This window comes from Sinohyriopsis cumingii, chromosome 2 (genome assembly GCF_028554795.1).
Source record: "Sinohyriopsis cumingii isolate HCF-2022 chromosome 2, ASM2855479v2, whole genome shotgun sequence".
Taxonomy (NCBI): domain Eukaryota; kingdom Metazoa; phylum Mollusca; class Bivalvia; order Unionida; family Unionidae; genus Sinohyriopsis; species Sinohyriopsis cumingii.
This window is the reverse complement of record NC_142962.1, coordinates 138,893-166,106: the sequence shown is the minus strand read 5'-3', so window position 1 is coordinate 166,106 and position 27,214 is coordinate 138,893. Positions and strand designations below refer to the sequence as shown.

Genomic DNA, 27,214 nt, shown 5'->3' with positions numbered 1-27,214 from the left:
AGAGGGATTGGTCTATGATTCATTTAATACGTACATATAAGAGGGATTGGTATATGATTGATTTAGTACATACATATAAGAGGGATTGGTATATGATTGATTTAGTACGTACATATAAGAGGGATTGGTCTATGATTGATTTAGTACATACATATAAGAGGGATTGGTATATGATTGATTTAGTACGTATATGTAAGAGGGATTGGTCTATGTTTTATTTAGTACGCACATATGAGAGGGGTTGGTCTATGATTTATTTAGTACATATAAGAGGGATTGGTATATGATTGATTTAGTACGCACATATAAGAGGGATTCGTCTATGATTGATTTAGTACGTATATGTAAGAGGGATTGGTCTATGATTCATTTAGTACGTACATATAAGAGGGATTGGTCTATGTTTTATTTTGTACGCACATATAAGAGGGGTTGGTCTATGATTTATTTAGTACATATAAGAGGGATTGGTCTATGATTGATTTAGTACGTACATATAAGAGGAATTGGTCTATGATTGATTTAGAACGTACATATAAGAGGAATTGGTCTATGAATGATTTAGTACGTACATATAAGAGGGATTACAATACCTCAGAACAATATTTGCTACATAGTGCCACTTCAAGGTAAAACTAGAAAAATGACAAAATACAGAATTTTACAAACTTGAGCAAAATAAACTCATACAGAAATGTAAATAATATAAATTATAAAAGGTAACGATGCTAGAATTACGCACTAGGCACATTAAATAAAAGATACAAGTTAAATCATATAAAAGCCTTAAAACTGCTGATATCTTAAAGTTAGATCTTGGAAATGTAAACATACATCAGGAAAGTGAATATAAATTTAGTCTGAAGATATCAAAACTGGATCCAGTGTGTTAAAAAACACGGAAATATTAAATGTCTGATATACTCTTGAAATGTAATCAACGTGCTCCACACTGTATGTATACAGTTGAATAAGAACATTATGTTATATCCCTGAAAGTAAAACATTCAGTGGGAGGTGAGGGAGAAAGGAGACGGAACTGGAATTTTCTAAAAAGCAGAAAAATCTCGGGTTTCTTTATTGTAAGACAGACATAGAACGCAAATAAGAGTTGAATTCTCAGTAAAAGAGAGGTCCGATTTATTTTTCTATTTAACAAGATATTTTCAGCCTCGTTCTAATGGGTCTCGATCTATTTTTTCAAAAATACACATCTACTTAAGAAGGACAAAATTTAGATTCCGAATAGAATCATTAAAACAAGACTAAATACCTTCAGAAGAATTCTTTATTAGCAATTAGAATCTAAGTTAAATATCTTTGGGGAAATCAATATATTAAGGGTTCAGATGGGAACAGCTTTTGCTAGTTGGGGGTTTAGTTTCCACCCGAAGTTGATTATGACAGTCACAAAGCTAATTGTGAAATACAATTGCAAATAATAGTCGCAAACAGTTACTAGCTTATTTCCATAGTGGAATTGATTCCCTCTTTCTTGTTTGTTTGTCCGAAACTTGAAGCCCCTCTTCCGTAGGTTGTGGTGTCAGGACCATAAAGATGGAGACAGACCAAACACAGTTCATCTGAAGAGGAAACACATTATATTTACATAAGAAATGATACAATAAAGAAAAAGAGAAGAAAACAATGACGTACAAGATATCATAATAAATCTTGTATCCACCTGTTTTTATCTATACCGCTTTTTAAAAAAAAGTGGTTGAGATGTGTTTCATAGAAGGGTGCGATTAGCCAATTTTTAGTTTTCGGTAATATACGGGGGTTAAAATGCAATTTGTTATTATTATATTTGAATATTTGTCACCGAGATCAATCTGTAATTGCACATGAAAACTCTGTTTTGCTACAAACTGATATTCAAGTATCTATCTTCAAAGCCCGCACGATCTATTTGCTAACTTAGTTACCAAAAATGTGGTATGTTACGTGTGCGAAACTGTTGCAACATATAGAATAAGACATTTTTGTGTTCTAACAGAGAATTCACTGCGTATGGGGAGGGGCAGATATGAAATGTTCTCAACAGGAGAAAAGTTTTCTTTTTGCATATTGCAAGACAAATAAAGAACGCTGAGGAATGTGGATAACGGCTCTTAGTAAATATATTTTATCTCTGAATGAGATGTCTGAAATGTCTTTTAATAATAATAATAATAAAGTAGTTATTACTAGTGAAAGGTATATCGAAATATGGATTGAAGAGATACAAAATTGTAAAGGAAGAAAGAAAAATATAGACACATATAAAAAAGACGTTGATCGTCATTTAAGCGATCTAAAAATCGTGAAACTGTACTTCCTATCCGGGAATCAATCATGGCTGTATAACACATTCCTGAGTGTGGGACAGACCTCTATCTTAACAACCTTATGGTGATAACAGATATTTAGCTTAATATTGGTGCAAAATAAACCATTATAATAAATAATATAAAATTATAAAAAATATCTTTTGCAAGGGGATTAAGGGGAAAATCCTTGTAGCCTTTAAAGATTACACAAATATTAAAACTAAGAGTGATATTACATACTTAAAAGAGACTACTTTTTAAGGAAGTCAGTACACATAAAAAAGACTACCTTTAAAGGCCGACAGTACACATAGAAACGACTACCTTTAAAGGCAGACATTATACAAAGAAAGGACTACATTTAAAGGAAGTCAGTACACATAGAAAGGACCACCTTTCAAGGATGTCAGTACAAATAGAAAGGACTACCTTTAAAGGCAGTCAGTACAAACAGAAAGGACTACCTGTAAAGGCATTCAGTACAGATAGAACGGACTACATTTAAAGGTAGTCAGTACACATAGAAAGGACTAATTTGAAAGGCAGACAGTACACATAGAAAGGACTACCTGTAAAGGCAGTCAGTACACATAGAAAGGACTACATTTAAAGATAGTCAGTACACATAGAAAGGACTACCGTTAAAGGCAGACAGTACACATAGAAAGGACTACCTGTAAATGCATTCAGTACACATAGAAAGGACTACATTTAAAGGTAGTCAGTACACATAGAAAGGACTACATTTAAAGGTAGTCAGTACACATAGAAAGGACTACCGTTAAAGGCAGACAGTACACACAGAAAGGACTACATTTAAAGGCAGTCAGTAAACACAGAAAGGACTACCTTTAAAGGCAGTCAATACACATAGAAAGGGCTACCTTTAAAGGCAGTCAGTACATATAAAATACTGCGTCTAAATTCATCTGAGTCAGTACACATAAAAAGACTGCTTCTAAAGACAGCCAGTGCCCATAGGAAATACTAATTCTAAAGACGGTCAGTACACATAACAAAGGCTGCTTCGAAAGACAGCCAGTAAACATAGGAAATACTAATTCTAAAGATAGCCAGTACACATAGGAAATGCTACATCTAAAGGCAGTCAGTACACATAAAAACGACTGCTTCTCAAGTCAGTCAGTACACGTAGAAAAGACATGTTTTAAAAGTCAGACAGTACACTTAGAAAAGACTGCTTCTGTAGGAGTCAGTGTACATAGAAAGACTGCTTTTAAAACATCCAATACAAATATATGATACTACTTCTAACGTAGCTATTACACATAGAAAATACTTTTATATGCCATAAACACACATAGAAAAGACTGCTTGTGAAGAAGTCCGTATACACAGGAAAAACTGCTTCTGAAGGAGTAAGTACATATAGGACAAACTAGGTTTAAAGGCAGTCAGTACACATAGAAAAGACTACTTCTAACAACAGTCAGTACACATAGAAAAGACTCCTTCTAACGGCAGTTAGTACACATAAAACAGACTAGCTATAGAAGCAGTCAGTACACATAAAAGACTACTTATAAAGGCACTTAGTACACATATGAAACACTACTTCTAAAGACAATTAGTACACATATAAAACACTACTTATAAAGACAGTACACATATAGAACACTACTTATAAAGGCAGTTAGTACGCATATAGAACACTACTTCTAAAGACAGTACACATATAGAACACTACTTATAAAGGCAGTTAGTACACATATAAAAGACTGCTTATAAAGGCAGTTAGTACACATATAGAACACTACTTCTAAAGACAGTACACATATAAAACACTACTTATAAAGGCAGTTAGTACACATATAGAACACTACTTCTAAAGACAGTTAGTACACATATAAAAGACTAGCTTTAAAGGCAGTCAGTACACATAGAAAGGACTACTTATAAAGGCAGACAGTACATATAGAAATGCTGCAAATAAGGACAATTGAAAGTGTCTAGATACCGACCAACCTAAGCAACATAATTCTTACCGAGATGAAAGGAAGAAAAAGAGCAAAAGAAAGAAGAGTAGCGATATTATAAATAATAATTAAAAAAACAACAACAAAAAATCAAGCTCACTGGACCTTTTGTACTATTGGTATGGATCATGTCAGCTTGTTAAGACATATTTGATTTAAAGTAACTATTTATTTTACAACAGTACACCTACATAGAGGAACGTGAGAAACACAGCCATAAGTCAAGCATTCATACACACAAAGAACAGAACTGGAACATATTCCCAACTGCCGGATAATTTTCCATAAGGCAGGGAAAAGAGAAATGCGTCTGTACATAATGTTTGACGTTTGATATAAGCAGTATGATTTATTTTCACCAAGGTCGTATTTTTACAGGGTCAACCGTATCATACTTGTGCTTTCATAGAATTCGATTTTGCATTTTAAAAAGTTGTTGTTTAAATCAAAACAAAAAGAAGCTAAAACCCCCTGAAAACAGGTATTCAACTGACAAAATAGACAGAAATGTTGACCTGGAATACATGCATACCAAATCCAGAAACGTGTTGCAATGCAAGAGCATGTCAATCAGTAGAAGTCGTTATTTAAGAATAATTTCACAGAAATTTTGATAAAAACAAATCAATTCACGATATAATGTATTGCAGACAATCTAATGTAAATTACATCAGGTGATAAAAATTATATGGAATTATTTATTAATTAAAAGATTGCAGTTGGTGTAATGCCAATTTTAAGGTAAAGATAAACTTATCACCGATATCTAACTATAGAATCAGATTGACTGTAATCTGATATTATCATACAGTGAACTATTAAATAGGGGAGACAACTATTTTAATCATATTGTAATGTTCAATATTCCCATTCACTTGTAAAAATGTTAAAAGCTAGATTTCGAAACAGCTACAATATATATTTTGTCCAGCTTTCATCTGTCCATACAAATATTACAAACAGCTAGTTTAACTTGTCGGAGACCGTGGCACAGACCTATATGTATCATAACCTAATTAGCTTTACGATCTAAAGACAAATCTGGAAATCGAAAACCAAAATTTCAAAGGCTACATACAAAGTCAATGACGACTGGTTAAAGCAGACAACTAATCAAACACCAGAAAAACAAATATGACAACACATTAATAAGCCAACCTTTACGTAACGTATACACTCGTTGTTTAATTATTATTATTATTGATAAAAGTATATATGGAAAAACTTTCTCATGTATCATTTTGAAGAGAAAAAAAAAAAAAAAAAATGCGCATAGGAACTTGCAAATCGCGTAAACGCTCGACTGTAGGTGTAACTGTTAACTATATCTCAGCCGTTGACAGTTCAGTAGGCCGGATGAGATAACTTGATAAGCATCCACACAATCCAGATCTGGTCTACGACATCGTACCCCATGATAACTATGTGGCTTATGTCAGAAAAATGAGATTTAGATAATAAGATTTATTAGGAAAGGCGTGCGGTAGATAGCCAAACAACAAAGAAAGAAAAAAAAAAAAAAAAAAAAAAAGAGCTGATAAAGAATGAACTTCTGGAACGCATCACAAAGAACATACGTCTAGAAGAATTATACAAATCCATGTAGGATTTTATACGATCTTTCGTTGATGATAGCAGTGCATCGTTTCAGTAAAGTTAGCCTACCTTTGTACAATCAGTTTTTTTTTGTAAAAGAATAATCACCTCAAAAGAAACGAGCTACTTTCATGGTCCGCATGGCAAATCGCCAGTTATTTGTTTATCCATACACCCACCCCAAGGATTCTAACAATCATCCGGGATATGATATTGTAACCTTAAATCAGTGGCACATAAAAGTCAAATATATAACGTGTTCTCCCAGTACGAATGTAGGTGCAAAGTTTGGTTGCGAAATATTTTTAAAAAAAACATGACTATAAGTGTAATGTTTGCATATTTTACTTGACCACTCCAAGGGAAGGGACCCAATATAATTTTTTCTCTATCTGATAGATGCCACATTGATGAATTGTTTGCAACCGGTTAAGGAGGATATAGAGTTACGTACGTAGGAACAGTCGGACAAATGGACGAACAGGATAGACAGATGTAGGATATTACAATATCTCCCCGCTAAGGTCTAGGGATAATTAGGGTCAGTAGAGAAGCCGCATCACGAACAAGCCTTTCACTAGTTAGCTGTTTCTCAAACTCCGTTCTTATTCCTATATCCACCATGTACATGGAAATGCGTAACAGCTGTGTAATAACCTCCCTCTGTAATAAGAAGACGATGGGGTTGAATCTAGCAAAGATACGGCAAGTCAACGAGAATGATATGCTTATGTATGATATGTAAGTTAATGAATGTCTTTCCCGACACCATAAATCATAACCTTTTTCAGTCTAACACAAAATTATGAAACTTGAAGACCGAAAGACATAACTTACATAGGTACACAAATGAATACTTCTAACGACGATGACATTATGAAGCTGTCTGCATCGTGGAGAAATGAGATGCAGCTTGAATTAAGTACAATTGTCCACATATACATAAAAATGATTGAACCGATGCTGACAGATCGTCAACAGGCATGAGTTGATATATCAATATTTCCTCATCAGATATGATAAATGTGTAGCTCATCAACATGCCCCATGTTGCATTAGAGTGTTATTCATATAACACGGACAAAATATATCTCTCCTTAAGAGATATAGTGCAGCTATTCCACGTTATCCACTGGATAACTTAGTACAGAAAATTTGGTTCCATACCCTTAGTCGATCAACATCATTCATTCTCCATCATCAACATCATTCATTCTCCATCATCAACGAAATTCAGGATCAAGCAAACTCCCAAGAAGAGTTGAAAATAGAACAACTTTACCGAATAACACACCATTAAAACTTCAGAATGTATTTAAGTGTGACGCACACACATGAAGTGACCTGGTTACACATGAAATTGTTCTTCCAAAAGAACAACAAGTTTATGAACAATATAAGTACGTTCGTATACGAGTCTTTCTCCGTTAAGAATACTAACACTGGAATATAAAACACTCGGACGATTTCATAATTTACTACATAAAAAATATAATTAAATTCAACTTTTCTATTCCAATACATGCATGTCTGCTCTGAAACATAATATAATATCCAACAACACAGCGTCGTATGACATGGCTCTGACTATCTACAGATTTAGAATAAATTCCAAAATATTCAATATATCATATACAGAGGAAAGCAAGAAAAGATAACAAAACACTTTCGAGAACCTATATAACTGAAATTTGCTTCCGTAAAGCGGACATCACTATGACAAGGCTCCTACACATCGTAACAATGTATAGACAATTAGCACTATACGTCCTTGGACATGCTCAAACAAACGCCTGGAGAACTTGGGGTAAGTGTGTCCCTACAGTCAACACTTCGAAAGTGAATGGGTGCCGCTAAAATCTCAAATCTATATTAATGTTCAGATACAATACAATAGAAGGTGACCACTCCGGTGACCTAAGTGGTTAGAGCTTCTGACTCGCATTCGAACCCCGGCCGAGTCATAAAAAAGACATAAAAATGGTACAAGCAGCTGCATCGCTTGACGCTCAGCATTAAGAGGTTCGTGTTCGGGCTGGTCAAGATTGTGTCACGATAATGTGACTTGGTGGGACATGATGCTACATGTCTGCGGCATGATGCCCCAGTGTTAGACATCACTATAAATTGCCACACTGCAGATATCGTAGACTTAAAAATTGTTAAAGTTGCGTTAAAAATCCAAATCACACTCACACTCAGACAATGCTTTCGTGGACGAAATTCCGTGACAACACCCTTTAATCCAATACCTTGGCTAACTTTTCGTGCTCTAATTCATGCAAGCGAAGATGGACGTGTATTGTTACTTAATCGGCGTAAGTTTCTTGGTAAACGTGGACACAAAAGAAACAAACCTTCCAATAGATTAGAGAGAAAAAATATCGCCTTCTGGGAAACAGTGATTAAAGATAAGCGTAGAGTTCAAAGACGTTTAAAGAAAAACAAGTAGGCAGCTTGATTCAAATTATTGATGAAGCTTAATTGGCAATTAATGAACAAAGTCAGAAAAACAAAAAGTTAACTAAACAATTTAGTGTAAAGGAAATACATTCGCTTATGCATCAAATTTGCAAATTAAACATGCTTCTATTTTTTCTCTCTTTTTTGGGGCGGAGCAATTAGCCATGATTCCATTTTCATAATGTCGTAGGGGCACTTAACTTATAGTCATCAAATAAATGCTAATCTGAATTTTAGTTTCTAAATTTATTTTTACAAAGCAAAAGTAAAAGGGCTAATGAGCTAAGCTGAGAACCTATACTCCGAACAAAATATGATCACAATAAGCCTGGAATTTAAAGAACTGCTACGATAAAGCACAAATTCTATTTATTATATGATTATTCCTTCAATAATTATATTTTCATGGTTTGACGGAAGCTGTTTAATCTCTTACATCATCACCCTATCTCCAATCTACAACTCGCTTCACCATCTAAGGAAATGTCTTTTTGTCTGAAGACGCCTATCCTCTTTATTTGATTTCGTTTGTTACATACTGGTATTTATGGGCTTGTTTCTTTTTTGAAGTTGTTGAAGTAAACGGGTATTTGCTTACTGGATTATTGGCATATCTAACTCAGCTTTAAATAAGAGAATGGCTAACTTGTTTTGGTGTGATCTTTTTATACATGTTAGCCAAGATGGCTACTCTGCAATGTTTGATTAACTGTAAAAAGCAGTTTATATTCATGAAAGCACATAACTTGGAATAAGATAAGGAAAAAAGACTGTCCTAAAATTAATAACGTATTTTCGATGGCTTTTTTGAAAAACCTGCTTTCATTCGGTACCATTTAGAATTTTACAGTCTAATATATATATCAATGTGTCTGTATTTTCTGGTATTTTTTTCCTTTTTTCTTGTATGTACCGAATTGACTCTTACCACTTCAAAGAATATGCGTATATTGAGGCAATCAAAACGCAAAGGCAAATTTTAACTGCTCCCCTGAGTGGTCGTTTTATTAATTTTTTTTTTTTTTTTTTTTTTTGTTTTTGTTTTGTTTTGTTTTGTTTTGTGTGTGTGTGCAGGAAATTATTTTAAGTCTAGGTTGGAAATGAAATTAGATTCAGGTAGTGTAGGGGAGATAACTTCCAAATACACGTGCAACTGACAGCCTCTAGCTAAGGAAGAGCGTTTCATTTTGGGATTTTAATGTTGTCATTTATTTCATTAATAACTTTAGCACATTGTAAAAGATAGAATAAATTTGTATTATATCTGTGAATTTTGTTTTGCCAATTAAATATGGTATAATTCAGGATTTGATATTCGACTTTAATTTCAGAATAAACATAAATGAAATGAAAACTAGTATGATTTCTCCAGATAAATGAAGCACGAAAAATGTACTGATCAATATTTTAATGTTTTTACAACAATGAATACAAAATTTACATTTTTGCTGACTCACATTGTATACAGTTGTTTGATACAAACGAATGCTTTTTAAAAATAATTGTAGGATAACGCTGAAATCTATAAAGACAGCTTTAACCTTACGGAATTCCATGGGAATGTTTCAGTCATATTTGGTGCTTTATGATTATGAAATAATAAAATAAAGTATTATGTGCATCTGGTGCACTGTTAAATAATTTCTTTTATGTCTCGTATTAATGGTCAATGTCATACAATACTAAATACATTTTCTGTTCTGTACTGATTGTTATATTTATCTACTGTAGATCACAATTTGCTTAAGTCATTTAATTGTAGCAAACCTGTATTATAGCACTTTAGCCACAATAAACGTGACGGACACATGCAAACACTTTGTGCCAATGGTGTTCGTAGACACGGAGGGAAGACCAAACCTTTAATAACTAGTCTGGTTCCCTGCTTCTAAATCTGCTCTTTTCATTGTGGATTGCATAACGTGTAGTATACAAAGTAGGGAATCAGACTACAGTCTAATTACTAGTTGGATAATTAAAGTGTAGCAGCTTGTTCATTGAATGGTGGCTACTAAAATCGTATAACCCTACAAGTATTTGCATCAGTCCAACTGGGTAGTCTTCGGGGTTTACATTACTATAGTAACTCCTTTCCTCAACCAGTTTTAACGTGAACAAAATCTTAGGTCAATAGATTTCAACACAAAATTCGAAAAAAATGTGATATTTGACAATAATGTTTGATTTATTGGAATTATGGCATGAATTAGCGTAGGATCTGCAACCCTGATTACAAAATATCGTAGATTACGCACACTATGTCGAAATGATAATGCCGCTGCCCTAAAATGGCGGCATCTCTGGCCTCCGCCACAAGCAGCATTTTAGCACCTGGGGGTACACGATAGTTATATCATATCAGATAACGAATGGGAAAAGATTAAGAAATATTATGAAACAGACGAAGGCCGTAAAATTACGATGACTCAAGTACAAAAGGGTATATGTGTAATGTGCGAAAGAAAAGAAAAAAAAGCCATAAGAAATAGATTAGAGAAAGTCATACATAAACAGGAATGGCGAGGCTGTCGCTTGGTAAAATAGCTTGTTTACAAGACACTATTCTACCTTTGACCATTACCATCATGAGCCCAGCGTGTTTTACATATGGCATTAGTATCATCGGATTTTATCCAGTGCATGACAATGTGAAAAAGCACCGTTTTAGGTTAAACACACAACAAATCGAAATGACAAATAAACATTATTTCATATCAAAGAATACAGTTTTCCTGTACATATAGAAACTTCGATGGCACTGGGACACATTCGATGCAACGACGCGTGCTTTGGAAAAGGGGAACTTAAAAAAGAACATGTCATTACGAATGCTGTACATCCCACTTGCTCTCGTTATGTGATGTTCCTGGTGCTCGGTTATGTCTACAATGCTGAATATTATCGTGTACGGCAACGAAGACTTGCTGCAGCTCACTGAAATAACCCACTGATGTCAAGGAAAAAAAGCCGAGGATGTTTTCAACGATCAGAGAGATTCTGTTTAAAAACGTTTAATGGCAAACAAGCAATTAGACAATGGTTTATCATTTACATACCGGCATGTCGAATGTGAAACAGCTAAAGCAATTCCCGCGATACCGTAGAATACCAAACATTGTGAATAAGAAAGGTATAATTGAACTATTAGGACTAGCAGATAAGCCAGGGCTGGTTGTGATACAACTTTCCACAACTGAACCATAGCTGGTTGCGAAGCAGACTGTAACTAACTTGAGCAATCCGCGTAAGAAAATGGAATAAGGATACCGAGATGTAGAAAAAAGCCAGGCATACATAAGCTATTAGGACTTCCTCTAGCGTAGCCGCGTCCGACCGTGAGGCACTTCGTGAAACAGCAGCACAATTACATATTAAGATTTCTCCAAGTGTCAGGCGGACCGAAATAGCACTTGTAGTTGCTACCGTTGCCACTGCGATTCCTGCACAAGCTCGACGAGCCTAAACTCCAGAGTTTACGTCACACAGGCACTCTTGTGATTTACAAGATTATAGGGTATATATCTGAAACAAATACAAGCCAGATAAAGACACTGTGACGCTTGTGTCATACAAGCGTCAGAGAATCGTATTAACATAACAACGTGCAGACACGTCGGGGTTAAAGGAGATCACTGTTATCTGTGAGGACGCGATTATGCCACTTAAGCTGGCAGAAAGTCTTAATTCACAAGACAACGTTGTGTTAAAAATCGCAAACGCGTGGTATTGGAGTGATGAGGCTATTAATACTGGAATCGACTAAGCTGTTGCAAAGATTCTTGAGAAGCTGCAAAATAATACCTCAACACTGGTTCGGGATTGACCCTTGACAGATATACTCAAGTTCATCTTCATATTTCCCCGTACACGCCTTTTAGCGTGTCGAGTTAAATTCCATCACCAGCATGTATTCAACTGCGGGCAATAATACATGTAACAAGCAATGATAACAGTTGCTTTTTTAAATAGATGTTCTCATCTGCGTTGCATCCTGTGAGCCAGCATACAGACTAGCCTCGAAAATATTAACAGCACCTGGGAGAACTAAAGATCTGTACAGGTTACTGACATCAGCAAGTTTGAACGGATCAACCCCAATATCGCTGTTTAGGTGTATACTTGGAACAAAATCCTTCAGCTGAAGTGATGAAACAACTTCAACACATGCACAAATTTGAATTTGATCTGTTATTATTTAACATTGACGGCCCACAGGTGTGGTATCATTACGTGTGAATAAAAGATCTTTCTCGAATGGTTTACCGGTATAGAAAGCACAGTGGGAAAAGTTTTTATCTCGAAGTTACCTACAGGTACTTTGCACGCAAAAGTTGCTTTTTGACCATGGCATTTATTGTGGTGTAATTAGTGAAAAGCTACAGCGCACGATTGTGCCAGTCTTTGACAAGAATGCTTTGAAATTCACATCGGTGTAACGGAAGATTGAAGTCGCATATGGTATTTACGCAGAGTTAGCATGTATTAATGCTCCCGTGGAAGCTACGATTCAATCAAATACAACGCAGTGTACTGAACAAGTTCCATGCGGGTTTAGCTACACTATTGTGTTACAACTCTATGGCCTTAAACTATGTAACAGAAGGAAGTGAAAGCAACATTTTGTATAAAATTCAACAAATAATTTATTTCGTTCGATTACAAAATGAAAATTCAAAAGACACATGAAGTGTTGTAAATTGTCAAAATAATCCTAAATGTCCTAGTACAAGTCTAAAAATATACAAGAAGAGCCGCACACAACGCGCGCAACCTACATTTGCGAATTTAAAGTCAAAACGAGAATTCCGGGTTATGCTTCATAACCTACGCAGGTATTATGGCCACTTGACCATGGTAGGGGTCTCACCAGCAACGCATGCATCAATAGGTGTTATTCCCAACAGAATCAAAAAAAAAAAAAAAAAAAAAAAAAAAAAAAAAAAAAAAAAAAAAACAAAATACAACATAATTTGTTAGATGGGGCATCTAAAGTTAATTGACTCGCTGAAGTTTCGCAATTCCAAATTCAATAACATCGACAATCTTGCTGAAGTATGCGACGCACCGCTTTACAATCACTCGTCGACACCGTGTTTCTTCACCCGATGCACCTGAAAGGTTAGTGGTTACGCGTAACTGAGTACATGAATTATCAGGAGATCTTTTGTGAAACTCGGTTGCTACCGATTGCGACTTTATATTCATCTCGATATGGCATTTACGTCGACAACAACGAGCATGCAAAAACTATCTGGTCCGCGTTTAACTGTCGAAATTTCGGTGACTACCACAACCTGTATTTGCGTAAGGATGTCTAACTGCTCGCTTATATTTTTTAGACCTCTCCTGATACTGCCATTCACGTGTACAAGCTCGACCTCGTACATTATTTTACATCACCAGGAATGACATGGAATTCGTTGCTGTTGAAAACCAAGATCGAATTGGAAATGTTCATCGACATCGATCAACATTTGTTTATTAAACGTGGTATCTGCGGCAGGATTTCTATGGCAAGTCGCCGCCACGATCTAGTTAACAATATATGCATCAATAAATGCGTTCTGAAACATTTACATCATGTATCTTGACCAAAAGCAATATGTGTGGATAGGCGATAATGTAACCAATGCCCGTCAATGAATTTCAGTGGATCTATCTCGCAGATGCAAATATACACAAACAAACAAGCAGGTATGATAAAAACAGTGACCATGGATACTTCTTTGAAGCTGACTTAGAATGTCCTGAGGAACTTCAAAGCTCCTACAATGATGATCCACTAAGCTCCGGAATCTTGTCTTCAACTTGCGTTTCAAGCCCAGCTAGGTCGTCCATGTATGAAACTTTCATTTGTAGCTACAGCTGAGAATGTGTGTGTAAAATCCACCGGGTAATACTGTTTCATCAGAGCGCGTGGATGACACTTTACATTCTGATGAATACCTTTCTGCAAACGGTGGCCACAAACGAGTTTTAAAAGGACGGATGTACAATGCCGTGTTCGGGAAAACCATGGATAATCCACGAAAAGGAACTCGCGTCAATCTTGTCCAGGACAGCGATCAACAAAAGCTTTGCAGGTTGATTGCCGACCCAACATTTGAGTCACGTAGGGTAATTATTGGTGAAGTTGACGAAATCTATTTACGTTGGCGCATCCTTGTTGGCTTTGTCAAAGATGCTCTCGTACGAGTTCTGGATCAAGCGTAGGTACGGTGGAAACATCAGGATGTTGTACATGAATACTTACTCGCTGATAATGCAAATCATTGCCAATGTCGTCTACGTGGACATGGGGCGAGACATCGCTTATGAACGAGTTTGACACAAGTTTGCACCATAAAGACCATCCACTGTTCAGCGACAGAAACAAGAAATTCGTGGGGATATTCATTAACCAATACGCGGGTTAACCCATCGAGGGGTACGGGGTACTGATACCTAAAACGTAATCGATTCTGGTTGGGCAGCAGAGCGGTCTTGCCGGCATAAATATTAAGAAAGCGAAAGGAGATCCCCGTGTTGTGGTCGCTGTAGATCTCAAGCAGCACATATTAGGAGTGTCTTGGGAAACCCCATGAATTCGCACACGCGGAAAATCTTATTAGGTCGAAGAAACCTCAAATGGGCGTGTATCATTGTACCAAGGTAGGTATGTCCCCACTGAATACCAATCATCAGATTTTCCCTGATGGAATCAAGCAAAAGATTTTCCCTGGTAAAATCATGAACAAAATATTCCGTGGTAAAATCAAGAGCACGATTTTCCCTGATATAATCAAGAACAAGCACTTGCAAAAATATTTCACAACAATAATACTCTTGAGATCCTACCGACTTTGATGCACTATTAATTTTTGTACGAAAACTCTTCAAAATACGTATGCATTAAATAAACTCGAATCGACAGCTCAGTCAGATATGGCTGCTCAAACTTCCCGCTGTGCATCTCTTTCCGTGACGTAGATTGTTGGCCGAATGGGCATGCGTAGATATTTTTAAAAAAAATCTTGATAGTAATTGTGTATTCCCGAGAACGACCCATATTTCCTCTCACATAATGCTCTCTATAGTGGACTAAATCCACTTGGCTTGACAGCTTATTCGTCTAGTGGCTCAAATGGTAGCGTGTTGATTACTTCAGGATATCAATTCGTTTTGAGATTGCAAATATATAGACAAATCTACCGGGTCAGTAGCACGATGTCGTTTTCGCCTTCTAACTTCATCGAAGCATACATAAACCGAACTAAGTTTTTTTTTCACTAAGTGAGCCTAATGCCGGTGGCTGCGAAACCGTTCCACAGTTATGGGCTACGATAGTCTTCTGCCGAATCGGATCAGCGGGTTTCAGCCAAATTAGACCTAAAGTTTAATTATTCAAAGCTGTTATAACCTAGCGAAGCCGTGTCACCCATTCTGTGAGCGTGCTTCATGATTCATCAATAATTCCTGCGTGTACTGATGCAAGAATATGTGTTCTGCATGTGTATGGTTGAATAGTTTCACAATGGCCTGATCGCAATATATACAGGCATGTCCACGATGCATCCGGAAATGATACTTCGCAAACAACGCAGCAACGGCTCCGAAGGTTCTTTACATCGATCCACCTGCCATGTTAGTAGCCCACGTGCGTAGATACGTTTGAATGCGACTGTGACATTTATTGAATATTTAGGTGGTAACGAATCGGCTTCCTTGCATCTTCTATCAGCAACTTCGATGGTTAGTATGTAGTTGCATGTGCGTACGCGTACACGATCATGTGGGATAAACAACATGTCAGCCTGGCGAACTTCTTTGAGGGTCCTAACATCAACCGAAACAAGCAAATTATATCTGATACGGGTGAGAGGCCATGGGATCGAAAATCAACATTGATTTTGGATTATAAGGAAACCTCCTGGGCGATAGGCCACAAGGCATGTTTGGCTACTCACGCTCTGGCGGAGCCCTTGGTAGCTTTTATCGCACTCGCATACTCACGCTCTGGCGGAGCCCTTGGTAGATTTTATCGCACTCGCAAACTTTTAAACGGCTGCCTCGTTCTTCCAAGAACCGCAGAGTCTGTAGTATATCGCGGACCAAGTCAGTACGGAAGCTACGATTTTCACAGACATATTTATTATATCGAGGCTTTACCTCAAGTGCAAATTTGACCTTCACGCATCCTTTTACAATCCATCAAGCGATTCTTTCTCCGAGTATAGGATTAATCGCATTTCAGTCATGGATGAGATCCACGTTGGCGCGTTGATGTGAACGTATATCACTTTATATTTTAGACACGTGATCATGTCAATAGCATGCAATATGCCACATCGACGCGGTTTACAGCTTCTTTTCCAGGATTCGGTCTGTTACTAAGAGTCCAGTCGTATATCCAACCGTGTTTCAGTCATTGTATCCAGGCATATGCTTGTGAATAGGATATTTGCTCTAGGGTACCCCAGGTAGCCTATTTAACGCAGCAGTGATATCTCCACCATTGTTTTCAGCCCAGAAGGTCCAAAACATGAGGTTCTTACAAACATAAACTTCTTTGTTTTATGTATATATTGATACTGTGTGTTTAACGTTTGTCCATAACTGAATAGTATACTTTAAGACAATAGTCATTTGTAAACCACGTATTTACATAGCTACCTTTGGTCTATGATTGTATGTTGTAAACACCGTGTTTACGCAGCAAGAATATGTCGTTCTTCTCGACAGTTACACTAGGGTTATTTGTTGTAAAGTCTTCACATTCCATTACATTATAGGTCAAGTGAATACACACACACACACACACACACACATACATAGACTTAGTAAATAAATAATTCATTCCTTTTCTGCTTAGTCTGTGAGAATATTTTTTGATCAGAATCAAAAATTGTGTTCAGATATATTTCGAAAGGAATTATTCATTTATTTAAATTGTTCATTAGAACTATTAAGTGCTCATTCGCTTTGGATTAACGCATTATTTGGCAGTATTGTGAAGCCGTTCAAAGACATTCTGGATTGCATCATTGTGCTATATTAAAGACTATTGGAATTCATTCGGAACATTCTATATTTTTGGACTTGTTACAAGATATTTAGGATAGTTTGCGATTCAAATTACAAGATTGAAAGGGTTTCTTCAATTTTAAGTTAGTAGTGAGGAGAAACAAGGAAATAAATTCCTTGTTGATTTTACCATTGAGTTCTTTACCGCGATTGATGAATCCACTGCTAGCGATGACCTTCACCGAGAGCATAATATTCTTGCCGTGTAAACAATGTGACCCGCAATTTAACCCATCAAGAATATGTGAAAGAAAGATATGCACACGTGCCCTAAAGTGTCCCAACTGCAACACTTTGAAAATATTTCGCAGGGTTGATGCTCATGGCTTTGCATACATTAATTGGATCAGGGGTGCCATCGACCTCTCATAGGATGAGTTTCGAGATATTTTCACGGAGGTTACACGGAACCAATAAAATTTCATCACGATTGACTTAGATGATAGACCATACAAGTATCGTGCAGGTTTAAACGTGAACGTGTGAAGCACTTTAACGAACACCGTAAATAGTCAATGACGAAACCGACACCATAGCAAGACTGCTGACCGTCGCCGCAAAGCTGCCCTCAAACATCTGGAACGTATCCGCGATTATATAAACGTCCACGAACGTGTTAACGATATAATGCAGTCGGCAGACTGCACGGAAGACCTCACAGTTGGTACTGAACAAACACTGCACCACTGCTCGAATCAACAAGACAGAATGCAGCCTCGACCGCAAAAATATCAGCGATAATGGGAACGTGAAAAACCGGGTCCAATTGTTAAGACAACCAAATACGCCAAGGATATGAAGAAAGGCATGATATAAACCTCTGAAACGATCGGGCCCGTGCCAACATGATTAGGAAAATTTTACAAAGCCTACATGAAATGAGAGAGGATGTCGGAGAGGTAATTCCTCAAGAACAATCATCCATCTACCAATGAAAGTTGTCAGTAGCACCTGAAATCTTTAATTAATAGGCATTGTAGATGATTTCTGACAATCCATTTTAAGTTTTCCGCTGACATACCCAATAACTGGAAAGAAGTGATGCTGGAGTATGAACTACCCACGGACACGAACCAGAGTTACCTCAAGGACAAGTGACAGGAATTTGTATTTCAGGAGTGGTGCGACTTTTCCAATCCTTAAACACAAATCTCTGCCATTCTACAATAATAATGATGTGTTCAACTATTTTGATAAAGTAGTTAACATATAAAGAGCCCTAGGTGCAGGAAAGACCCCACCATAATGGAATAATTATCTCTGTACATAAATACAGATATACAAAAATCGACATGAACCAGTTTGCAGAGAAGGATGTGCCTCCAAAAGAAGCTGGCTACCCTAAGAAAACAAATTACTCACCACTGAATGATGCTAGACATTTCAATGAAGTTGAAAATGAGCCCAAATGTGGTAATGGTCTTGGTAGGGGAAATAGAACCTGTACTTAAACCTTTGGTTTTCGTGGACATGAACATGCTAGGTGTTCAAATTATTATAATGCTGCAATGTTGCATAACAATCTTTAAAATATTTGCAAATTCTGCCGAGCATTATCATTTTATTTGTTTTGTAGTATCAATATGGAATTGCAGAAGCACTGCCGGTAAAGTAAATGAACAGCAGTTGCTTGACAATTTTTTAAAAATATTCCTTGCAGTATTATACTTTACAAATTGAGAACCCAAAGAATTCATATTGTTTACCTGTTCATTTTCTCTTTCATTTTATTTGTTTATTAACTTTGTGTACATGTGGCTTGGTTTTCTGGATTAAAACAACCATGGAACTAGAAAGGATTGAGTGACACATTTGTATATGTTGTTTGGCAAACCAGAGATATTGCCATCTTGTCATAGAATTGTTGCCTTAAATATAAGACTTGTGAGTAGACATTTAATTAGTTTATAAACAAAATATATTTAAAAAGCAAGAGTCCCTTTAAAGGACTAATGTTCCAATGAATGAAAAGAATTTTCAGTAATTTAAGAAAAGACCATTTCTTCTGCTGAATGTTGAAATCATATTTTTTTTTAGCAATAACATGATTTTCATATTAACTATTCTAGTGGATATATTGGATGCAAGATTGTCACTATTTTAATTTAGCACCAACAAGATATCATTACATGGAGAATATGACCAAAATCCGTTCAGGAAGATTAGCGAAGCAAGATTGATGTCAGATTTGTGTCATTTTTAGTTATGCCCAATGTGACATCATATTAACCTCGTGTTGATTAGACTTTTCATTTACAATAAGTAGCAATAAGATTTTCAAGATGGCTGCCAATGTGACCATATTGGATGCCAGATGAGCAACAGTTTTATTTAGGACCAAAAAGAGATCATAAAATCTTCTCAAGAAAATCAATGTTGACATGACTTTCTTTTTAGGAGAAGTGATAACAAGATTTTCAAAATAGCAACGAATTTGACCATATTGGGTGTCAGACTGATAACATTTTCATTTATGACCAATTAGACATCACAAGAAGTGTTATGTTGAAAACCTATTGTCTATATGACAGTCCATCTAGAACAGCGGTTCTTAAACTTTTAGGGTGGTGACCCAGATTAAGTTTGTGGTGTTAGCCTCATGGCCCATCACTTTCCAACTTTCAAATGCTAAAATACCACTTGGGTATGACATTTCTAATAAATAAGATTGATCACAGTGACCCATTTTTGGGTTAAGAGATAGTCAATGTGGCAGTCAAGCCAGATATCCTAGTGGCACCATTTTAACTCTGGGATCAAGTAAACATGATAAAAAAATTCTGGTAACAATCTAATTTTGTTATGACTTTCCAATCCAGTGGATTAGTTATAGTAATAAGATTTTTAAGATGGCTGCCATGGTGGCCATACTGGACAATAAGTCTGTGTCATTTTTTCAAATTAAGACCAACTAGATATCATAAAAATCACAGTAAAAGTCCCATGTTAATATGACCATCCATTCACAAGATTTTAAAGATGGCTGCTGTGATGACATCTAAGTGGCACCATTTTCATTCAGGAGCCACTAGGGATCATAAGAAGTATTCTGGTGTCAATTCCATGCTGATAGAACCATCCAATCAGGAGTAGCATAACAAGATTTTCAAGATGGCTGCTGTTACAGTCACATTGTAAGTTCAAGCAGTCACATTGTAAGTTCAAGCAAGACCATTTTCACTCACAACTAGACACAAAAAGTCTTCTTGTCATTATGACTTTCTGTTCCAAAATAGTAGCTCTAACAGCTGTATCAGATGTCAGGTCTCTACCATTTTAAGTTAAGACCAAGTAGACAACATGACTCTTAATAAAAACCTGTGATAATATGACCATCGATTCAGAAGAAACAGCAATCACAAGATTTCAAGATGGCCACTGTGGTAGCCATATTAGATGATCGAAGTTGCACCATTTTCATTTCAGACTGATTCCTGGCAACCATAGGTTAGGGGGAAGTAGCTAAAACAAACTTGTGCTGATTGACAGAGGGATGACAGACAACAAACTCTTTGTGTTTAAGACTAGTCAGCTAACAAAAGGTAATCTGCTAATATTCTGTCATAAGACTTTCATCACTATGGGGGATGTTCAGATAATATATCTAAAGAATAAGGTAAACTCAAGGCATATACAAAAGTATTTTATTAATTTGATCGTTACTCATTTCATTGAAATAAAAAATATTCACAGCATCCAGCTACATTGTAAATGTTTTTATATGTAGTTCTAAATCAGTCTGTATCTTCATTATCTGCAGCAGCTCAAACAGCAAGGCAGCTGCCTGCCATGACAGCCAATGCTGTTTAATTCCTGTCTTTACTTTTACTGCAAACCTGATCACAGTTTAATTGCAACAACACCCTAACCCTTTGAGTCCCTGATGCTCTACTGACCTAAAAGAATTTCCAGTAATTCAAGGAAAGACCATTTCTTCGTTTTTACTGTTTTGTGTTGAAACAATCTATGATATTCTTTAGCAATAGCAATATTTTCAAATTAGCTGTCATCTTGAACATACTGGATATGATTGGCATCATTTTCATTTAGGACCATCAAGACAATATTTAGGACCAACTAGACATCATAAGTCTTTTAGTGGAAACCCCATACATCCTTTTGTTTTGGAGAAGTAATGATAAAAAGATTTTCATGGGTCCATTCAAAACCTTTTGATGAAAGCACAATATTACGACCAGACATCCTGAAGAAGTAGTGATAACAATATTTTCAAAATGACAATTAATGTTCCATATTGAAGTCAGATTGGCACTACTTTCAAGTAGATATTATAAAAAAAAGTACTTCAGTGAAAACCCATGAGGATTCATTCAGGAGTAGTGATAACAATATTTTAAAAATTAAGACAGTGGTGGTCATAATGGATGTCTGAGTAGGACCAACCAGACAGCATAAGAATGGATGTCCGAGTAGGACCAACCAGACAGCATAAGAAGTCTACCAGTGAACAATCCATTGCAATATTACTCTTTGTTGAGGAGATAAGATTTTCCAGACTGAATGTCAGATTGGCACCATTTTCATGCCGCACCAACTAGACATCTGTCTTTTAGTAAAATCCCCAAGTTGTTATGCCATCCATTTAGGTGTAGCCAGTGTTATATTCAGCATAAATGTTTTCTCTGTTGTTATGTACTGTCTTGCCATTATATGTTTACATTGTACAGCCTGCTAGACTGTATTAGTATGTGTAGTAGAATACATTTGTGGAGATCCTCTCATATAGTGTGTATAAGTAAATAGGCAGAGTTCAGCATAACAGCATTGGATGTTGTTGTGCATTATTCAACTCAGTCTTCACAAAGAGCAGTTGCAAAACTCTCGCTAATAAGTAGCATTTTGTAGAATATATATTTACATCTACCATGTTTAAATTGTGTATTGTCTCTATTTTAATTTTTGTTTGTATTTATACTTGAATGTTTTATTTGTTGTAGATTTAATTGCTACCCTACCTCAGTAGATAAATCTATCATGACTAGAGAATGAATCATTGTTATTCAAATACCCAGTCTACAATGGCAAAGAGTAATGATAAGAATTTCAAGATGGCCACTGTGGCATCTATCAGATCAGCACTAGGACCACCAGTCATAAGAAGTCATCTGGTGAAAACCTCATGTCAATGTGACTTTCCAATCAAGGGAAGTGATAAGATTTCCAAGATGACTTCCAATCAAGGGAAGTGATAAGATTTCCAAGATGACTTTCCAATCAAGGGAAGTGACAAGATTTCCAAGATGACTGCCAAGGCAACCATACTGGACATCATAACAAGTCTTCTCATGAAAACTCCATGTTGATATAACAATCCATTTTCAAGAGGAATAACAATAACAAGATTTCAAGCTGACTGCTTTGAAAGCCATATTGGGTTTCTGAGTGGCACCAATGGCAATCCCCAAGTAGTTTAGGAGTAGCGATGACAAATTTGTGATAACAGATGGACAGATGAATGACAATCCATCCCATAAGCTCTCCTGGTCTAATACCAGTAGAACTAATTGTCATGGAATTGAGTGTATGAAAATATATATGCATTATACATTAACAAACTTTTAATGGATTTTCTTTGCTGCATATAGCATTACAAAGGGTGTATTAGTTTTAGCTAATTCAATTTAGAAATACTGATTTTTGTTCACAAACTACTGCCCCACAAAGCGCCAACAGTGAGGGATCTGGGTTTTCTTCTGAATTCTCTGGAGGAAAAGGATTAACACCAAAGAATTCCTGAATCTGATCTGAAATATAACTCCATTACCCTACTAATTATGTTTATAATTTCATTGTTCATTTTTAAGATCATATATCATTGTTTATAGTTAATGTAACTAACTACATCATACCATCAATCTGGCCCTAGCATTTTCTCTGGCCTGACCCATTTATCAAAGTCTTTCTCACTCAACATGGCCAACTGAAGAGCTGCCTGTTTCAAACTCAAGCCCTCCTTGTGTGCAAACTTGGCAATTATAGCAGCTTTGTCATAACCTATGTGTGGATTGAGAGCTGTCACTAACATCAGAGATTGATTCAAGAGTTTTTCAATTTGGTCCTTGTTCGGCTGAATGCCGATAATGCAGTTCTTGGTGAATGAGACACAAGAGTCTGCAATCAATCGCACAGACTGAAGAACATTGCGAACAATCACTGGCTTGAAGACATTGAGCTCAAAATGTCCATTACTTGCTCCCACTGTCACGGCCACATGGTTCCCCATGACCTGTGCTGCAACCATGGTGATGGCCTCACACTGAGTGGGGTTTATTTTTCCTGCAAAGAAATTTGCAAATCTGCATCATAGGCTGAATGAAACCTTTTCCAAAATCAAAATACTTAAACTGATTAATAAAGCTAAAGAGCAAAGAAAGCACATTTTGTAAATTATGTTCTCTGGGAATACTTACCTGATCCGATTAATGTTTGGACGGTTTTGGATGTTAATGATGCAATAAGTTAATTAATTTATATCTAGCAACTAGTTACTGTCTCTGGGCATTCAAAAGGTGTGTATCCAAGTTCTTTCATCTAATGACATGTTGAAAGAGACAGTTAAGCAAAACCGGGCCCCTGCTCTCATAATTTAATGGAAACATACATAGAGAAGAGCTGTGGGTCCTAAATATCTCATTATCTTGTTGCTGGAAAGGAGAATATAACCCGCCAGGTGGCTGACAAAAGGTTGACAATATGCTCAGTGTTCTGAATTATCTCAGTACCAGATATGCCACATGAGAATCTCTGCTCATCAGATTAGACTCGGTGAGTCTCACATTCAAATGAAACATTTCAATCGGAGATATACCCTGATAACAGAGGCCATTGGCTGGCATTCACAATCAACCTCAAGCTTACATCTCCAAAATCTAGCATCACAGAGACAGTATCAGAGACTGGTAGGTCTAGTGGCTGCAACCCAAATGGCCACCATACCCTTCTGAGGTCTGCACAATCTTTTCATGGACATGCATTTGGTGCTTTCACTGGATTAGCTCAAATTATTTTTGCTCAATAAGGGAAGGTCATCCTGTATATTTATCTGAGAGTTGGGGTCACAGGTCATGTGACAATCAGTTGTGCTACCATCATATCAGGAAAGTGGTTTATCCTTACAAGGAATTCAGACAATACTGTCTTTGCTCTGGAGGATTTACAGTTAGCAAAACCTTTGAGCCCTCTAGCATCTAAGACACAAGACATCAAATTATGTTCAAATACTGGTTTAATTCGTAGGCAAGAACTCTCATCAAATTAGGGTACAAAGCTGTAATAAATGGAAATACAACCATTACAAAATATGAAATTACTACATCTACATTAAATTAAAGAAACGTAGTAGCGAAACAACCCACATATATAGAAATAAAAAGTTCCTTATGTCTTTCCAGCCTTTTCAATTCATGAATGAATTAATGTCCATTATGTGCTTCCATACTTTGAAATTCACTATAAGGTATGTCCCATTTAACATATACACCGTGGCTTAATGAAGATTGTTACTAAGAAGGTTTAAATGATGACACAAAAAGAATGTTTATAGTGAATGTGACACAGATATAGGGTATCATATGCACTTGCAAGACACGTAGCATTGCGTATTGTTATCCATTCCTATGTCGGAACTGATTGTCATTTTCAATTAACATCCATATCAGAAATTAAATCAACGAGTCATTAAAAATGATTCACAAAGTTACTCACACTGTGGTGGGCTTCAGATTCAACGAAAAGAGCTGTGAAGGCATGTTCACATTCCTGCCTGGACGTATTACAACAAAAATAGGAAACTGATATTTATGAAGAAGAGTTAAAATGGGGAGACAAATCTAAAGGGCTACTGTAAGTGACTGTTCCAATGGTAACAGCACACAGACATTCTTCCCTTGAAGAAGACAGATGGTAGAGATTGGATCTCATACATTTCTTTCCTCCTCTTACCGATTCTCCTGGCCCTATTAAATCGAGGAATGTTCTGGAAGGAGAAAGCAAATGATTTTTTATATTATTTTTCTCCAAGAATACTAACCCAATTTCAGTACTAGAAAACCTTTCCACATCTCAACACAAATGCGAGCATCTGTGTTGATGTATTACTCAGCTTAAACTAGTGCCACCAAGTGGGAATAAAGGGGAGGTAATGAGTATGAGCTTCTTCCTTTAATGATATATAGACATGAAAGAAAATTATTGTCGTTTTGGAATTACTAAATTCAAGAGGTAGTGAAGCTTATATTTCTAATGTTCATGTGATCATTTTTTAAACAGAAAAACCTACTATAGCAGCCACCTGTACATAAGGATCACCTATGTATCAAGGCTGAGTTCCATTTATACATAATAATGTTTATTTACCTGTTTATAAAGACCACCAGCCTGAAAATACAATTTCTAATTGGTCCCAACAATGGGTCATTGATATATACCCCTGTCAACTCTCCTGGCAGGAGAACAAAACTCCTGATTTTTTTGATTTTACACGCCTATCTCCGAATTTCATGTTATCTCCCGATTTTTGCATAAAACTCCTGATTATTACATTTTTCTTCAGTAAAAAGAATGTTAAATTTAAACATTATTCAAGTCAATATATGAATAATATTAAAATCAGAAAATAAACCACAACAATAAAATTGTCATCAATTAGTTTAAATCCCAAGAATGACCACTGTGATGCTGTAGCATCTCCATTCCCACCAAAGAAAGTTACATGAATGAGCACCTGGCATTACATTACTATATACACAAACATTAATTAACATCATAAAATTAAAAGAAGGACTGGAGAAACATATCACTCAGCTTATGTGCCCTCATAAAATTATTCAGAATAAATATATTATTTAGTAAACGATGATAAATGCCTTCCAGTTGAGAATAAAAAAGGGATATAAAACTTGGGAAAATAAGTTGCCACATGTACAGTACATGTAGCTTGAGACTGCATATTTAGGTACTGTTAGTAAAAACAAAATTGGGCATCGTTTATTTGCCAATCAATTGCTAGTGCTTACATAACATGCAATAGAATATGGTTTCTTCAAATTATGTCAGAGGGCCGGTCCAGTTCACAAGATAACTGCAATAATAAGGATAAACTGTTAATTAGTCATACTAGCTTTATTGTTTGTTGTTGTTGTTGTAGGGTTTAACGCCATTTTTCAGCACACAATAGGCTATACATGGCGGCCAGTATTAATGGTGGAGGAAGAACCCGGGAAAATCCTGGAAAGAACCACCAACCTACAAGAAGCTACTGGCAAGCTTTCTCACATACCCATATTGGCTGAATCTGAGACTCGAACCCAAGCAGACAGAGGTGAGATGGTAGTGATCCATAATGGAGAGCGTTTTAGACCATGCAACCAATTGGGGCCCCCTTTATTGTTTGTTTACTTAAGACTAACCTTTAGCTCTTGTGCAGTTTGGCCACAGACGGCCAGAATATGAAGAAGGCATGTCCTGGGAGAATTTTACATGTATTGGACCCTGAATATCTGTCAACATTAAGTGAAAAGGAAGGTTTAAAAAGACCACAAAAAACCCTACCGAGTTTAGGTCCCAATCTCCTTTTTTTTTCATTTAATCACCCTACTTGTCTTTTGAAAAGTTGACAGGTATGCTGATACAGAGAAGTGACTGAGAAGAACTACCAGGAGCATAAAATATGTGCATTGCCCATGAGCAAATAACTAATATTTATTTCAAGAATATGCTGAATTTCCTGATGAATTTTCAAAAGAGATGCTTAAATGAAATAAA

At 36.3% G+C, this 27,214-nt stretch overlaps 1 protein-coding gene across 5 annotated transcripts in view; it reads right to left on the bottom strand.

Annotated features, from left to right (window-relative positions):
- Nucleotides 1–1,313: 1,313 nt before the first annotated feature.
- Nucleotides 1,314–27,214, bottom strand: part of LOC149804191 (fumarate hydratase, mitochondrial-like) — a 94,409-nt gene continuing 68,508 nt past the window's right edge. For 3 of the 5 annotated variants that reach the window (XM_089937687.1, XM_089937704.1, XM_089937713.1), the window contains exon 9: nt 21,062–23,728. In XM_089937687.1, coding sequence (XP_089793813.1) covers nt 23,304–23,728 — 425 coding nt within the window. In that variant the 3' untranslated portion in view covers nt 21,062–23,303. Of the gene's footprint in view, nt 1,584–21,061; nt 23,729–27,214 lie in introns of those variants that run through there. The other 2 variants (XM_089937696.1, XM_089937721.1) reach the window with 2 other exon arrangements.